Source organism: Periophthalmus magnuspinnatus, chromosome 5 (assembly GCF_009829125.3).
Source record: "Periophthalmus magnuspinnatus isolate fPerMag1 chromosome 5, fPerMag1.2.pri, whole genome shotgun sequence".
In the NCBI taxonomy this organism is placed as follows: Eukaryota; Metazoa; Chordata; class Actinopteri; order Gobiiformes; family Gobiidae; genus Periophthalmus; species Periophthalmus magnuspinnatus.
Window position 1 is genome coordinate 24957361 of NC_047130.1, and position 19233 is coordinate 24976593.

Here is a 19233-nt window from a genome sequence, read left to right on the forward strand (position 1 = left end):
TTATATTTAAATGTAGATGTATATTGCATTCATTCTGTTATTTTATTACAGTTTGTCTATTCCCTTCTTACTTTGAGCAGTGTCACCTCTCCACAGATATAACCTGTAACTTGGCCTATTGACACAGCCCGCCTGTCTCCATGGAGATATATATGTTAAAGTCATATTTCCACCATGAAAACAAAACTGGACAAATTCCTACCTCTGAGTGACCCTGCTGCTCTCACTGCCTTTAAGTGAGCTCCTGGGTCCCCTGGGTCCTGACCTGGAGTGGGGAGAACAGAGGAAATCAAACAAAAATCAATAACTACTCTATCCTCGCCTCTCAGGCCAATTACTGAAGCCTACCCAGTCCACTTTGTCTCAGCACAAGCCCGTCCATCTCATTATATGTAACCGTCTACTGTCTACTAGCTCATGAGGCAGCAGCTCACACAGATTGAGTATTGGGTGCATATTTACTGAAAACATAAGTGTCTTAAGTGTATTGGACCAGGCGATATAACAAAGAAAATCCTTGTATTGATTGCTATTTGATTTTACTCTGTCTTATTTAAAACAATCAAACGCACAGACTTTATTATTATCATTTGATACAACGTCTTTCTACAAAGTCTAAATTCTAATCCACAAAGAACTGGCTATAGACTCCTCCGAGCAAAGTCTCATAGCTGATCTCTGGTGATTAGAAATGACAGAATCTCGATTTCAATTAAATGGAGCTGTTGCGCTATAATGATTCAAAGGTTGCACAGAAAGAACACACAAGGGGGCGAGACTCCACATTGCTGTTGCTAAGCCAGTTGATTGAAGCCACAACCTCCTCACTACAGTGCAGTTCTAATCGCTCCTCCACCATATTAATAGCTCAATACAAAAACAATAATAATCCTGGGAATAGGAAACTTAATGAGGAACATTGTTTGGTTTGCAGATGCAGACAGTTCATAATTTGAATAATAATGGTGCACGATGTAACGTTTTGGGTGTAGGGTCCCAAATTATACCACATTTCTACAGCGCTGTGGCAGTAGTGACTGTAGTTTAAATGTTTTATGTACCAAATATCACCTTACTTATATGGAGATGTTATTGCTCTGCCTGGAATTTTCCATAGGTAAGCTTATTTGCCATACTATCTAATTTATCTATCTCCATGGAGACAAGCAAATGATCCCACTAGGCCAAGTTACAGGTCAGATATGTGGAGAGGCGACCCTGCTCACAGATTGCATATTTTCAAGATAATTTATGCAAGTACCAGTCAAAAGTTTGGACACAACCTCTCATTCAATGTTTTTTTTTTCCCTTTATTTTTACTACTTTCTACATTTTAGCTACAAACAGAAGACATCAAATATATGAATAAGATATATGAAATTATGTAGCAAAGAAAAAAAAGTTAAATAACTATCCACACGTCAAAAATATTATATAAAGTTATTTAACTTTTTTTTCTTTACTACATAATTCCATGTATATTGCTCAATATAACTGATGTTTTCCCTGTGTATCTAAACTGTAGAAAGTAGTAACATATAATGAGAGGGTGTGTCCAAAATGTTTAATGGAACCTCCACCAGAAAAATAAACCTTTAAAATACAACTTTTCAATGTATTAAACTATGCAAGGTTCAAGCTTTAAATATCAGAGTCCACAGATAAATTGCACTGGTCAATAAAATCAGACAGTTCAGTTCAAATTTTTGCTCTTAAACATAAAAATGCAAAAAAAAAAAATCATCTTTATTTAAAAATGCCATTTGATTTAAAGTAAATTATTATAGTGTTATCTAAATTAATCCGCTCTTGAGTCTGACTCATGACCCTCATGCTGTTAGGTCACTGCTTTGAACCCAATGGGGAGTCCTGTGTCCTTTTCAGGGATACATGCTGTAAAATATTCAATTTCTACCTGCGCCTTTCTGCTCATGAATGACCATTTTACCTAATTCACAACTTTTACTCATTTTCTTAGTAACTTCTTTGGGCACTTTAAACACTGAATCAGTAATAGACCTATCTCATTTTATGGCGGGTGGACACTGCAAGCAAGATCCATCTCATTGAATATTAACTACTGAATTGATTTGCATATTTTTCCTTCTTTTGTTCGTCTGACCATCAACATGGATTTGAAAAAGAGCTGTTCACCTGCACGGAATCGTTTTAATTAATAAAAAAGATGGAGAGCTTGAATGTGCAGATGTCCAGTCTTTATTCACGCTGAATTAACTTTTCTGCCAGAATCAGTCTGAAGGATGTGGAGATGAGAGGAGCAAAACCAAAACTGCTAAATAATAAACAACACAAAATGCTCAACGTTTGGTTTAAAGTAAAAAGAAAGCAGCATCAGGACTAATTGGCTCCCAACATCAAACAAGGAAATTTAAAAACAAGATTTGCTTTTCTCTGTGGGTAGTCAAGTATGCCTCGTATTGTGTAGTGAATCAATAATCTTTCATATACATAGATCCCCCTCCATTGGATACCCTTTTTGGTGGGCTTTTTGGTGCTTTTCTGATGTTCTAATATTATGGACAAAGAATAGTTAATGAAGTTGTTACAAAAAAATATAATGAGATACTAATTTATACTAAAACAGTCCCAGTACGCTTTGTTCATTTGAGTTTCAGTTTGGAGAGCAGCTTCATTGATAATATCGGAATTTGATATTGATTTGACCAAGTGTCGATACTTTTGAACTTCTTAAAAAGTCGTATGACCGCATGGTGAGAATAATTAAACTATAACGTGTTGGAAATGACATTTTACTGCCTCTGTGCCTCTATTATAATACAGTGATCGTAAAGTATCTCAGATTTGTGTGTATCAGCACTAACACGTCAATCCTTACGTTCACAAAAAAGGGTTTTGTTGTTTGTTTTGGTATGAAATCAATATAAAGTATGGAGGTTTTTTTTCCTCAGTCAGTATAAAAATCGAGTTTGACGCTTCAGCATTGTTACGAGACAAATGGCTGCCAATTGAAAAGGACAATGTGTTGGACTTGGACTTGACTGTGTTCCATTGCCTTATTCAGTTTTGAGCATAACCACAACATGTTAAACTTGCTGTATCACCATTTGCTATTTAGATCACGTTCTATTTTGTTTGTTCAGATGTGAAGCTATCATTTGCACCCCTACTGAAAAAATGATATTGTGATTCTTTTTTTTACCTTTTTCAGCCCTGACAGACAGAAGAGTGTGTTGAAATGACATGGAGGTGACATTTTGCGGCATTAGCTGTACCCGCTGAGACACTGGGATTCTTATATAAAACAACTTGCTGCTCTCTCTTGACAGATTTTTAGTTTTGCTGTGTCCAGTGCCTCCAGACAGGTCTGAGGGTTTGGAGATGCAATGGTGACTGCTTACAGTTCATGGTATTCAGTTTCGCAATACATTTTGTGACCTATTATATTAAAGATGCAATAACTTTTCTGGTTGAGGGTTGACCACCATCCTGTCACCATGGAGATGTTAATGCCTTGCTTGGAATGTTTCACAGCATTAAGCATGTATTAAAAGAAAATACCTTGACAAACATCCACTCTTACTGTGATGTAGCTCGCCTCCTGTGTATCTCGTGGTGGTGTCATCTGCTTGTCTCCATAGATGTAGATGAATGCCTCATTGTGGAACATTCCAATTAGACTTCCACAGAGAGAAGCAGGTGACCGAACCTCCAACAAAAAAGTTACATAGTGCACATTTTTATTTATTTTTTGAAGCGGGCTATTTCTAGTAAATCAGCCCCGCCCGTGAAATATGAATTGCCAGCCCATCTGCGAGGGTGATTGTAGTGACAACATATTGCTCTCTCACATTTGATCATTTATTGATAGAGCTACCTTCAATGTCAAAATTAAAATTGCGTGTTATGTCCATGTGCGTTCGGCCACATCAATATGCAGTGAGCGGTAGCCTCCGTCTGACTCAACTCTCCCCAATAATGACACCAGCTTCATTGTCACTGACAGAAGATGGATCTAGTAATAATTGATGCTGGGATATAAGACCATAGCGCAGAGTGAGGAAGAAGCCAGAGGAGCATCGCAGCTGTCATAATTAGGCTGGGACAGATGGCAAGAAACTTTTGAAGATAAAGTTGCTTCCTGTAAATCTTTTGTGTATTTTATTTTTGCTTCCTGGCTTGTCACCTAATCCTTGACAATTTTGGTCTCTAACTTTTACATGAACATCAGCCAATAGCTCTGGGACGCAGCAGCTAGCATCTGTCAGTCTATGCCCATAATGTTGTGAGGAGTCTTTCAGAGTGAGGAGATACGAGGTGAATTTGGAGGAGACTCAGAAAAGATTTATGTTTGAAAAGCTGCACAGGCTAAAAAGATTTAAGAAGGGTTTAAGCAATGGGTAAAGGTGCGTGGCAGGAATAGACAGGTCTTCATTAACTTCATTCAATTAGGCGCAGGTAGTGTTTTAATTAACTTAAGAGTAGTCAAGTCACCACTGTTTTGGATTCGATTCTAAACGTATTTGCATAGACATTAAAAAGACAAGCAGAATTCTCTATATTTGCCTGTTTCTATCACACAAACACTTGACTAGCCCATACTATCCCACGTTACATCAAATAAAACATTCCATCACTTACAAATGAATGAAGAATGTCAATCTCTATACGCTTCTTTATTTCATGACATGTAAGTGATCTCAGCATCAGTAACACCTAGTGGTCACTATATGCAGGAACCGCAACATCAAAAATGTATTTATTTGAATTTTTAAATGACATAATTTGGTAAATGAACATACAGTTTATAATTGAAATAGTAGTAAATGGTTGCATTTTTAGATAGCGCTTTTCCACCTTCACCGCACTTACAACGCTTTACATCAAAGATCCACTCATGTATTCACCCATACATTCACACATCAGTGTACACAGCCACTGAGGCGAGGTGGGTTAAGTGTCTTGCTCAAGGACACAACAACAGCATTCCTTTATTGGAGCTAGAAATGCACCAATGATGTTTATGTCAAGAGCAAGATTTGAACCAGCCTTTGGATCAGTCTGTCGCCCCCAGTACTAGCAGTATCTCATAGTATCTTAGTATCTTATGTTTCATTTAAATTAACATATGAAATTTATTATGCAAAATCAATTTCTCTAAGCTTTTAAAAATGTTATCAGTGTTTCCCCTCAACATTTACTCACTTGAAGTTGTATTTGGAGTGTAATCACTTATTTTCAAAATGCCCTGTTGTTGATCCACCTCTGTTCTCAGTGCCACCAGCGTTGACGTACTACTTCGTTCTTCAATTTTATTTTCTTAATCGGTGATTTGCATAGTCATTTTGGTAATTAAAAAAAAAAAAAAATCAGCTGTTTTGTTGTGATGAGGTTTATGACAACGCACCTCAGTTTCCTAACACAGAAGTCAGCAAACTTATTTCTTTTGTTAAGTCATTTTAGATGAATTTTGTGAGTTAAAATGTGCAAACTTTAACATAATGATCCATGGCTGTCATAGATTATAGCCATAGTGTTTGCTATATAGCAGACTCAAGCACAATAGGTCTTCTTTAAGGTCAGCACTTCATTTTTTGAGAGAAGAAGTTTTTGTTAGCATTTGACAAGTCTATTTTTCAATTCATTAGTAGCATCTTATCATAAAACCAAAATAATGTAAAGTGAAGAGGTGAAATTACATATTTAAGGTCAGCACTTCATTGTTTGAGGGAGGAAGTTTTTGTCAGCGTTTGACAAATCTAATTCCAAGTCATTATTCACAGGTGACTTACTTCACTTCTTAATTGACTCTTGCACTTTGAGGGAACTTCTAACTCTTTATTTCACATTTTTTCATGCATAGAAGGCCTCAATGGAGTTAGGTTTAGGGGAAAAGTACAATAATGACTCTATTTAAACCTGATACCCGCACTTCAGTGGACCCATATTACGCTATTTTCTGATAATGAGTGATGTGATGTTCATGAATCTCTTTTGAACAGTTCATTTTTTAAATGGGCCAAATCTTTTTCTTTCAAATTTTTATGCATTTTCACACTGATTAACACTGAACCAACACAAGAATCAGCACAAAAGCAGGGCAGGCGACATAAGTGAGAGCTTTTTGAGAGACCACAACAAACAAAGCTCTCCAAAAAAATCTGGCATCATAATAACAGTTTTAAAATTATTATGCATAATTTCAAAGAGTAAACACACTCTCACTCTTAATTTTAGCCATTTTTTAACAAATCTGAGCCATGGTCATTTCTCTCTGTGATTGGTTTGTTCTTAAAATTAGTTTTCACATGGTCTTTTGTCATGTAGATAAATAGTAAAAGAGCCAGTCTTTTGAACGGCTCTTTGAAATGAACTGATCCAAGCAATCCTGATCCCATAAAAGAAATGAAAGTGCCATCACTAGTTATAATGTTGTTTCATCATTTAAAACACACCCAGAGTTCTGTTTTGTTTCATTCACACATGTTTAACATACAAACGCTGCATATTTAGTTCTTCTCTCAAACTGAAAACACTCATCAGGAAGTGCTCCACTGTGTTTTTAAACTCCATGCACCTTCGCTAGAATCATTTTGATAATTTCACATCTCTCCACTGAACTAAAGGGAAAAGGAGTTAAGTTGAAAATGACCCCTTCATGACATCACAAGGTGGAACAGATCATGTAAACAGACTAATAATAAAGAGTTACTCAAACAAAACCCAACTTCAGGTCTGTTTTTGAGGAGGTAACAGCATTATAACATGGCTTAATGCTCTTGAGAGTCCATTTTGTGTAATATAGGACCTTTAAAGCAAGCAGATCACATACTCTATCTCTGTAGTTAAAAGAACTATTTTAAAAGTCACCACGTCCAGTGCATTAGAGTTGGAGAGTTAACTTAATCACAGCAATCAGACCTAAATCTTACTTAACCTCTCTCACAATAGAAATGAATGGGGAATATTATGGAGTGCTTCGACATTTGGCATACGCAGAAATGTGAAAGCCCGGAGTTAGACAGTACATGAGTGGAATATGAAAAGGCATTGTATGAAAGGTTAATGAGGGGGAGGAGGGGTCTCTGTCATGTGACACTTCTAGGTTTGAGGAGTCTAAAGGAGCAGCCCAAGTGTCAGAGAGATCTGGGCCGCTCTGAGGGACGGCTGAATACACAAAAGATGGAGAAAAGCTAAAAACACAACACAAAATAAAAAATAAAGAAATCTGTGAATACATACAGAATGAATGAAGTGAAACTAAATGCAAAATGGGGCTGACTATTAAATTAGTATTATCAAACTTTGATCTTGTAACTGGGCAAGTGTGAAAGTGTATTGCAAACGCAGTGTTTTTGATTTAGAGTTTATTACTTTTAGCTCCTTCAGCCTTAAAAATTGAATCAACAGTATTTTAAAAAGCATTACTTTATAAGGCCCTTCCATTTTCTGATTACTGAAGTACACAAATAAAATAAAAAATAAATAAAATTAAAAAAACAAGACATACACCGCTTCAATAAGAATCCAAAAGTTGAATGTGGCTGTACTGTTTGTTTAAGATTTATCAGTCTAAAACAAGAACATTTCATGCGTACCGGTATGTGATTTTTCCACCTCATGATGTTTCAACTTTCCTTTCTTTTTTCCACTATTTCTTTTTCTCTGAGTATTCCCTGTTTGTGATTGGCTGGTGTTGTAACTTGCCCTTTAGACCCAGTGTAATTTAGTTGTCCAGGAGAGAGTTCACACAAATCCACACACCATTTTTCTTAGGATTGAAAAAGGGCACTTTGGTATTAAACGCACGTCTGATCTTGTCCTGCTTACATATATAAGGATATGTTCAACAAAAATCCATTTACACAGGAAAACGTTTTTCACTGCTCCTTAGGTTTAATTTAACATTTGCCTTAGATCTGTATGCAGACTAGAGTGTCAGCCCTCGTATATCCCTATAATGCCTATGAGCAAACTGGACTGCTAACAGAAAACACACATCGGATTACATTTGGAAATGGATGAAAATGTACTACCAAAGTACACATTTGGAATTAACAAAGTCAGCAAATTACATTCAAGTTTTAGCTTTTCATTACAAGTTCATGAAGAGAAGAGGGAACTGCTCATGTTTGAAACCCAAATTGTTGAAACCCATGTCATTTTTTCACCAATATTGTTACCTGATTTATAGCAAATAACTTCTAGATTTAAACTGACAGAGCATTGTTTTGTTGTGCAGGAGAGGAGGCTGTGTGCCCACCCCTTCATAGAGGTCTACAGAGCGGGCCACATCCAGTACATCGCTCCTCTGGCCCGGCAGGGGGACTTCTACGTCCCGGAGGTCCGGCCGCTATCCACACACAAGGACTCTCTCAGTGAATCTGATGTATCAGGTATGGGTTTACACACATTATTATCATTTTATCTGGACTGTGCAAAAACATGTTTCTAAAGTGTTTGCTAAAGTGTGATTATTGCAGCCCTTTATGACCATGGGGTTCAGAAAAATGGGCAATTGTAGCGATTAAAAACATCAAAAAGTAAAAACTACAATACAGCTGAAACCCATGAATACAACACAATTACTCATACTGATCTTTTTTTTTTTTTTTCATTATCTACAATATTGTAATAAACCATCACAACTAATTATTTATAGGGTAGTTGTTTATTTTCTCAGGTCAGCTACCTTCTGTGTGTGGTAAAACAGCATGCTCAGGCAATATTCACTTCAGTGTTCACCCGCGTCTCTGGGACTCTGGGGGGCAGGTCTTTTTCCTACAGCCTGGTTTTGTTTATGAGCCACACTGCAAAGGCAAGAGTGTGATTGACACATTACGAGGTGTTAATGAAAAGCACAAACACAACAGCTTGGGATAGGTCAGGGCTGCAGCATTGGGGTGGGGCAAGGGGGGGAAAGGGGGGTGCCCACTGTGCCACCAATACCAGACGGACCAGAGTTTAATCACGATGTTACTTGACTTCATCACTTTACCCCTGTGAGAGTTTTGAAGGATTTTTTTTTAAAGACACCTGATATATAAGTGTTTGAGCAAGTCTCTAGGCATTACAATAAAATAGTTTGTTGGTATATCATTTTTTCATGTATGTGGCAGTTCTCCCATCAGTTCTTTGTAAACCCACTGTTATCTTACAATTTCTTTGAGGTTTTTTTTTTTTTACAAGCTTTGAAAATGAAAAAAACTAACAAAAACATTACAAAGAAAATCCTCCAAAATTCAGAAAGTTGTAAAGTAGACAAGCTTTTTAGTTAAAGATGTGTTGTTTTCCATCCTCAAACTTCTACATTTATTTGTACAGCACATTTTTAGGTTTAATATCACATAAAAATACACTCTAGAAAAAAAAAAAACAATTGAAAGTATATTATAATTATAACAGACCTTGATATATCTGTCATGTAGCAAGTTCATCTTTTTTCCCATCTCAAAGGCTCCCCTCAGAACATTTCAAAACACTTCGCAGCTTTGTCTTTTCAGTGACTTGTGCACACGGCGTACCCCATCCTAAGATAGAAGGGGGTCACTCGTCCCTCTCTGAGCTCTCCGTTCCCTCATATACGTGTGACAGCTCGGTCGTGGTGCAGCGTTGCCGTGACGTTTGGGCTGGTCTGTGTGAATGATAATGTGACAGGTATTCGCTGCTGCTGTCACCGTCAGATCAGCTTCACAGGGTCGCCGGGGGCAACGGGGACATAAGGGCTGCTGTGGTCCACTGCTTGCCTCCGGTCACCGCTATATACTGCAAATAACTGTCCACGAAATATCAAAGATTTCTGTCATATCAACTGTATCTAACACACTTTTGCTCAAAGGGGCTTCTTGAGTGGAAAATGAGGATTGTGAACTGGATTTATAGCAGATTTGAAATGTTAAAATATTATTGCTACTAATTAATTTGGGATGTACTTCAGGATTGTTTGTGACAGCAAATAAAATACTTTAAGAATATATTAAGTTATTTGGAGAAGCTTTAAATTGTTGAATTAAAAAGCCAAATAAAATGTTTGACTTAATATATTTGAGTACCGGTAATGCATTTTTTTCAAGGGCTAAAAAAAGTTAAATGATTAATCACAACTAGAAATAATTGTGATTTAATTTAGTAATATAATTGTTAACCTGTCAATACGCAGGCTTGCAGTAAGAATATATAAACTATAAAGGAACTCAAAACAAGATTATATGTTCTAAATTCAGGTAATATTTATTTCTAAATGGCTTCAAAGAGGTTGCTGTGGTCCACTGCTTTTCTCTGTGAAACTAATACATTCACAATATGAACCATTTCACCATATAAACCATATCTAACCCATTCTTGGCTCAAAGGAGTCCTCTGTGTGTCATGGAAAGGTTATTTATTCCACATGAAGTCTTCAGCTGTGACAGGCTCTGTGCCGTAACACAGTGGTTTAGCTGTATCGTGGTGAGTAGGTGGTATAACTCCTGGAATGATTTGAACAAAGAGCAAAAATCAGTTTGGATTGTGTTATTATAGAACTGTCAATCCTACAAGTCAAATCCTAAAAACGAATCAAAACCCATACCAAAACTGTTATTCGAACACTGTATGGCATCAGAACATCAGTGCATCTGTTGGTATTGTGGCATTAATATTGAGTATGAAGCTTTAGTATCAAAGTTGTGTATCGTGACAACATTAATTTGGTATCATATGTCGGTGTGTAATACTTTAGCAAATGAACTTTTCAGAAAATATTTTAGATTTTCAAAGGGAGACAATATAGATGCGTTCAATTCCAACTCCCTTTTATTGTGAATGCGATGTCAGATTTGATTTTTTGTTTTTTTTGTTGTTTTTTTTACTAAGATGGCCACAAAATGTTTCATGACAAGTCCAGAATTACATCTGTCTGTTTTTTGTTTTTTTTTTCATATAGAGGCATATCAGTCAAGTAAAATCAATTTATCTCACCTTAGATTAAGCGTTTAGTGCTGCGCTTATTGATTCTGCAGAAATCTGTGATGTTTTTCAGTCCCCTGTGATGTTGTTTCCTTTCTTTTTTCTTTTTAAGCAGCCGTATTTGTTTTGATACGGATGGAACATGCGCGTCTCTGATTGGCTAATCCACCTAAAAATGGGGAAATTTGATCAGACTACGTGACCAGACTTACATCTTTCTAACGTATAGGACAAGTGTGTATTCTGGATCCCAGGGAACACAAAATTAACACTCATCCAGAGCCGTTCACCACAGGATCTTTTACTGTCCGAACTCTAATTAAACTACATGTATCCCTCCCTGTGTTTAGCCCCTCCGTCAGACTTCAGGAAGCAGATCTTTGTAATTACAGAGTCCTCTTGAGTCCCATTTACATCTGTCTGTCTGTCAGTGACAAGCACACAGCTGCCACTACACATTCCACAAAGCAAGATTTCACTGTTTAATACCCACACCAAATATATTTCCCCAGAAGTCGTGTACATTGATTACCTGACAGGACCTGATGCTGTAACAATGATGAAATACACATCCATCTTTGTAGCCTTGTGCGTCTTAACTCAATGACATTTTGGTGATGTATTCCGGTGTTTAATTTCAGTGTCATTTATAAAGACGTACAGCATATGTCTCGTGGTATTACTTAAACCTTCCTGCCAAAAACAAGGGATTTGATGAAAAAGAACATACTATGAGTTCATATTTTTTTCTCTCCAAACTTATACTGAAGAATATACCTTATTTTTACCAATACCATTTCTCTATTGACATTGAGATTACTGTTTTGTTAAAGGTTCGACGTTCAAACCCTACTTTTTTATAGCTCACCCTTCTTTGAACTAATGCGTTATTGCATTGCCTTGTTTTGTATTATGCAGAAGTTTTATTTTTGTTCACTTTTCTTGAGTTTTTTTTTTAATTTGGTAACTTTTGTTCAACTGTCACATCCTTGATTTTGTATAACTTAAAAACTATGATCAAACATTTGCTGTGAAGTTCTAATTACATATTTGATACTATATTTTATGAAATAGAAACAATTATTTTACAGGTTTCCAAAGTTTTTTTTGTTTTTTTTTTACTGAAGCCTGCATATATTTTTTAACAGAGGGCCACAGACTGCTGGTCAATACAGTGACTCAATCAGATGAACGCTTTTACAGCTTTTCACACAGCTTTGACACAGCCATCGTGCCTTTAATACGACTTGAAATATTTATTTTAGACGTGCATCATAATCCAGTGGGAATCTATTGAGGTTGTAGTGGCAGAAATACTTGCAGTTAAAAGGTGACTGCAAGTTAAATTTGGATACCTCTGAATTATATATTAAATTTAATATTATTAATTTGATTTATACTGAGCAGTGGGGGTTATTAATATATAAACTGAAATCACACAAAATCACAAAAAAAAAAAGATTTAATTCCAATAATTTGCTTTAGTTTGTATTTCTTTACATTAGTAACTACAACCAATATGGCATCAGGAGGCAAAAACAGTATTTTAGCTAAATGCTTTGAGAAATTCCTATAAAAATAACTAGTTTAAGATTCATCTCTACACACAGTTTAACCTCTATATCTCCCATATGAGATCCTTGTCCTTGATTGTGTACCATCTCCTCTGCTCGAGTTAATTACCAGCGGCTTAAACTATGGATAAATTGATTTCCTGAGAACTGTATTTGGAAACACAAAAGCAAAAAGGTCAACAGTGCGCTACCTCCGGATAGGTTTGAAACTCATCCTAATAACTGCCAACGCGTAAACTACCGAAACACACCAGAGTCAAGTGCTTGGACATGAGCCCATCCAATTAACAGAGCTCAAGACCTTTAGCTTGGAGGAGGTTTTAATTAGCAACATTTCCGACACTATTTTGAGTTACAGTCACAAGGTGTTGATGCTGCTTTGACTTTAGTTCATTAATATTCTGCCTAGAGTTAGATAAGCACAAAACATACAGTGCACCTCCTCCTTCTTTCATGTTTCGACTGAAAAGCATTTGAACAAGCTTTGTGTGCAAAGTGTATTTCTGGAGAGACTTGCATTGGTTTTATTAATTAGCTTAATGCCAAATAAGCAGTAAACTGATAAATATAAGAAGGAAATGAGAAATTAAAAGATACTGCACCTATAGCAATTTAATGTAATTGAAACATCAAAGTATAGCTATAAAACTCACTGTTACAGCAGTTTTAGTTTCTGGATGCTAGTTGTCCATTATGCAAATGTAAGGGAAAGCATTTTACAGAAAGTGGTTGAAAAGGGAACATGTATTAAGTTGAACAAATTATTCACTCTGCAATAAACATTAATGATATCAGACTGAGGATTAGTCATACCAGCTTGTCAAAGCCTGATCTGGGCAGATCTCAGAAGCTAGCTTGGATGGGAGACCGCTGGGAATACCAGGTCCCACACTGTGAAGTCAGTGGCAAAAATTGTCATTGTGTCTTTAGGCAAGACACTTCACCCATATTGCCTAATACAGTGGCCAAAAGTATTCATCCCCCTGGAACTTTTTCACATATTGTCACGTCACAACCACAAATTTAAATACGTTTTCTTAGCATTTTATGTGAATGAGCAACACAGAATGGCACACAAGTGTGAAGTGGAAGGAAATATTTTACAAGATTTCCTTTTTTTTTTAAAGTGCAGCTGGCAAAAATATTCAGCCACCCTTTTTCTTGAATGCAACCAATTGCTTTTAGAAGTTGCCTGATGATTTTGGAAAGATGATCTAATGACTAAAAAGAGTCCACCTGTGTGTAATCTCAGAAGAAGAGAAGCCATTGTTGAAAACCATCCATAAGAAGTCTCATTAAAAGTCATTTGGAGGACACAGCAAACATGTGGCAGAAGGTGCTCTGGTCTGATGAGACCAAAATTGAACTTTTTGGCCTAAAAGCAAAATGCTACGTGTGGAGGAAAACTAACACTGCACATCACTCTGAACACACCATCCCCACAGTCAAACACGGTGGTGGCAGCATCATGCTGTGGGGGGGCTTTTCTTCAGCTGGAACAGGGAAGCTGGTCAGAGTTGATGGGAAGATGGATGGAGCTAAATACAGGGTAATCTTGGATGAAAGAACCTGTTGGAGTCTGCAAAAGACTTGAGACTGGGGCAGAGGTTCACCCTCCAGCAGGACAAAGATCCTAAACATAAAGCCAAAGTGACAATGGAATGGTTTAAAGCAAAACATATTCATGTGTTAGCATGGCCCTTTCAAAGTCTAATTGAGAACCATTTAATATACGGTAATCTTTCAGCACTTGAAGCAGCCATATTTGTGACAGCTTTTGCAACAAGGATGGGTTCTTCATCATGGAAATTACACTGATATTCTCCAAGAAAGGGAGCCTGTAATCTGTTGTACAGTTTTGTTGCTTAGGATTTGTTTTTTCAATTATATTAAAGAAAGGTTCCGATGCTGCAAAAACTAAAACTTTGTTGTGCAGCTCTGTAGTTGATTACAGTATATCTACATACACAGTATACATCATTCTCTCCATACTCAGTGGTGGTAAGTTACTTCTACCACCAGTTCTACCAGAAGTAAGGCTGCCACTTTGCATCATGATTGGCCCCTTCGAAAGTGACCAATTTCTCACTTACAAACCACATATGAAGGCATCGTGGGTGTGTTTTCCTGCCTAAGGGCGTGACAACAGCATATGCACTGATCAGAGCGAGGATCAAACAGCAAATGCTTTAACCACAGTCCCTCCCATACGGATCACACTTGCAATGCTAGTTAAAAGTTTATTGGTAATAGTATAATAAATGCACTTTACATAGCCTTAATAGAGAGAGCAGGAACATTGTCTTAATATATAATAAACAAATAGTTTATTAAAAATGAGGTTTAGTATTGTTTTGTCTCACTAACCTGCCCCTCTCTTCTTCTCATAGGTGCAGAGTCTAACAGTGAGTGCAGCTTGGGCAGTGGGGTGGCCCTGTCTGACAGCAGAGAGTCCTCCTTAAACCGGTCTTCGGTCCACTCCAATCCTCCTAGGGCTTCTTATGAGAGGCAGAGCAGAACCAGGAGGCCCAGGTCCAAAGAACTGAGCTGGGACCAACATGGCCGACAGGAGGAGAGAGAGGAGAGGCTCTGTGAGGGGGAGTCTATCCAAAAGAACCAGGAGGTCTCCACTCAGGAATTGTGGGGAGTGGTAGGAGAGGAGGAGTAGAAACTAAACCAGTGACAAATGTGAATGATGTTACCTCAAAGGGCTGTCAGTGTCATCCAAATCAAGGGATAGCGTAGGCGATTATAAGTGGCACATTAAAATTTAAGCAGTATGTAACTTTTCTAGTGGAGGATATGCCACCTGTGTCCATGAAGATATTTGCTTTGATTAGATCCAAAGTATGGCAATAAGCATATCTATAGTCATCAAGACAAGGTGACGCTAACAGGCCAAGTTAGTCAGATCTGTGGAAGGGAGACCACACTTTAAGAATGCATGTTTTTGGGGAACAAATAAAACACCCATAATAAAAAAAAGCAAAATACATTTGTTTAATGTAATGCTATGGAACATTCCATGTAAAGCAATAACACATAGCAGACCTCCCACTCTCCATCAGAAAAGTGACATAGTGCACCTTTAAATGTGATTCGGTTCAATTACCAAAAAGCCTACTATAGCAGTAAGTAAAAGGGACCTTAAGTTTTCATCTAGATGTTCTTATTTAAAGGAACACAGCTTGATTTAAAAACTGTGAATAATATACTTAATAATCATCATCCAGGCACCCATAGAGGGCTTAAAATTATTTACACACTTGATTAGCTTTAAAAATCAAACTGACACCACTTTTATACCTCAAGTATTTCTGTTTTACAAGTGCCTGCTGGACAAAGCCAAACGCAGTTCAATGCATATGGTATTGATTTTCATTGTATTGTTTTGTGATTATTCTTTGCATATTTCAATGTTCAGTGTGCTTCTGTTTGTGTAATATATTGAGTTTATATTATGTGTTTGTATGACTTTTCTTCGCACCTTCCAAAGAAGTGAATGTGAGAATGAAAAAAACATGAATAAATCATGAACAAAGACTTAATTCATTGTTAAGTAGTTTAGTTAATTAAGAATGAATCAGGCTTAGTAATACCCAAACCCAACCTCCTACCCCTAATAAACTGTTTGTTCATTATGAATTAAGTCTTTGTTCATGCTTTATTCATGTTTTTATCATTATCATTATCAAGGCTTTTCTTTGAGGGAATAATTTAGGTCAATTAGTGAAGCAAATGAACTTTTCTGCTAGTTCAGGTTAATAAGGCATACTTTATTGCAGTTGTAGGTAAATTGGTCCTTTGCATTTGACCCATCCTTCAGTGGAGTCCTATCACTGCAGATATGAAAAGCAAATTTCCATTTTACAAGGAATAAAGTTTTACCTTATCTTATTTTAAAATAATATAGGAGAAGGTTCATTTGTGTGACATTTTCAACTGTTTATCTGCACCAACACGTCAACAATGAACTCTTTCTCTGTCTGGCTTAAAGCCAGCGTAGTTGTCTGAATATAACTTATTTGCTGGCTAGATCAGCTGCTCTATGCAATAACATACAAACGGATTGATGATGCCGGTGCCCTTGGCAATTTCCTTGAGGTCAATAGGTCAGCATGTTAGAGCAGTGAGCCATCATGGGGCTCATTCATCTGATCATCCAATCTTGAACGGTTTAGTCAGGACTACCCAGCTGTTGAATGTATCTCTTGTGCATGTTTATTTGCTGCACAATATTGATTATTTACTTGAAATATCATGCTTATAATTGCGGCAGAAATGGCGGAAACTAATGAAAATAAATAAAATGGCACCCCCACCTTTTTTTAAAATGCATTAGGGTATAGGAGCGATGCAAAACAATTTGACACATATGTCATAATGTAATCCTTTAGAGACATCAAATTCTGACAAATTTTCATTTATTAAACTTTTAAAACAAGCACAACCTAAAATGTGGGTAAAACTTCAAAAAGTCACTTTGGCTCCCCCAGCTGTGTGAAAAATGAAACACACATAAAAATGCAACTCAACATAATGATCCAACCCAACAAAGGAACAGAGTGGTAATCTGGGGTAATCTGTTCCCCCTTTACTTTTACCAATCTAACTGACCTACAAAAAAGGGATTAAATGGGATGCATTAGCACCCCTGTGAGGGCTCTTGGTGGCAGTGGATGAGGGCCGATCATTGCCGCTTGCGGCTATACTTCTTATTCAGTTTCAATAAAATTTATTTTTGTAAAGCCCAAAATTACAACAGCAGTTGCCTCAAAGGGCTGGACATGAGAATTGATTTAACCAACAGAAAGTTAGAAAATCAACAATGAAACGGAAACAGACAAGCAAATTAATCAACAGAAAACAAGCAAATGGAGATGTGTCCCAGAACGTCCCCTGTCCTTAGACCTTCCTTCTCGACAAGAAAAAACTAAAAAAAAAATTTTTTTAAAGTGGAGAAACCTCGAGGAGAACCACAGTGAAGGAGGAATCCATTCCCATTGACGGACATGCTGCAGATTTGTCAGACAAATGTGCATCCAGCCCACTTAACTAAGGGACAGAGAGGCCGACCCAGGGCAGGGCGGGAGCCATCCCAGCCAGGTGAGGGAAGGGATGGGTCCAGGGAACAGGATCAGAGCACAGGAGGAGATCTAGGGTCCAGCCATCACTGGGCTGAACAGTAGTATTAGTTTGTCAGTTCATATTTTCAACTTTTTGCCAAATCTTCGGGACGTGTTTAAAAGGTGAGCTTGAACAGAATTATTTTATTAAAACATAAATTGCTAATCACAGTGCTTAACAGTAAAATTGCAATTACATGTTTTTTTTCCCAAAATTGTTAAGCCCTACTGTGATTTGTAACACACAATACACTCATTTGAAAACATGTTTGTTCTGCCATTCCCCAAAGGCTCGAATGTATTTTGCAGTGACTGACTCACAAATGCCTGTTTTTACATTTGACATTTGACTGTTGTTTATTATTGTGTTAGATGATAATAGTGATATCACAAAGCTCTTTTTCGTAGATGTTGAAAAGTATAAATGAAAAGCTTGGATAATTATGGCCCTCCTGTATTCACCACACAGCCTCCTCTCTGCTGCATCATGATTCGTCTGGAGCCCGCATGACAGCCCCACTGACCATTAATATTCATTTGACCAGGTTTACACCATATCTACAATCAACACGACTGCTCTCAGATACATCCCCTGTGTCTCGGCTCTATTTTCATCTTTTTTGTTTGTTTGGACATCGCTTTGTTCCATCTGTCATCAAAGGTGGGTATTGTCATGTCAAAATAATATTAATCTACCAAATCTTAGTCATTCAGATAAGTTCTCAGTTAAAGGTGCTGTGAAAGATGTTATTGCTTTGCCTGAATAGTTCCACAAGTTATACTATCTATACATTTATTCAATTGTGCCTCTTTACAGATCTGACCTGTAACTAGGTGGCGCCACTGCTTGACTGTGAATACAAATTAACAATGAGTTCAAATGGCTCACCTGATGACCCATAGTCTCTCAATATAGGACCTGCATTTTCCCTGTTCTCCAAAAACAAGTAAATCAACACAGCACCACACCTCCAAGTGAGTCTGTACACTCTCCATATAGATCTGTCTATCTCCTGATGGAGCATTAATAACAAGTAGCTTATGTGTTCAAAATAAAGATAAACAATGACTCAAAGCATCTACAACCCCAATTCCAAAGTTGGGACGCTGTGTAAAACTTAAAAAAAAATACAGACTACAATGATTTGCAAATCCTTTTCAACCTATATTGAACTGAATAAACTACAAAGACATGATATTTAATGTTCATGTTATAAACTTTATTGTTTTTATGCAAATATTCACTCATTTCCAATTGATGACTGCAACACAGACAGGTTTACAATAAAGCTGGGACAGGGGCATGTTTACTACTGTGTTACATCACCTTTCCTTTTAACATCAATTAGTGTTTGGGAACTGAGGCCACTGATTGTTGAAGCTTTGCAGGAGGAATCCTTTCCCATTCTTGCTGAATGGACAACTTCAGTTGCTCAGCAGTCCAGGGTCTCTGTTGTCATATTTTGTGCTTCATAATGTCCCACACATTTTCAGTGGGAGACAGGTCTGGACTGCAGGCAGATCAGTCCAGTACCTGCACTCTTTTACTACGAAGCCACGCTGTTGTAACACGCGCAGAATGTGGCTTGGCATTGTCTTGCTGAAAT

General features: G+C 37.2%; 1 protein-coding gene across 1 annotated transcript in view; it reads left to right on the forward strand.

The window, feature by feature from the left end:
- The window catches only part of LOC117371086 (testis-expressed protein 264 homolog), a 39944-nt gene extending 24103 nt beyond the window's left edge, over positions 1-15841 (forward strand). The window contains exons 3-4 of the mRNA XM_033966688.2: positions 8222-8375; positions 14891-15841. Coding sequence (XP_033822579.1) covers positions 8222-8375; positions 14891-15168 — 432 coding nt within the window. The 3' untranslated portion in view covers positions 15169-15841. The remainder of the gene's footprint in view (positions 1-8221; positions 8376-14890) is intronic.
- Positions 15842-19233: the final 3392 nt, after the last annotated feature.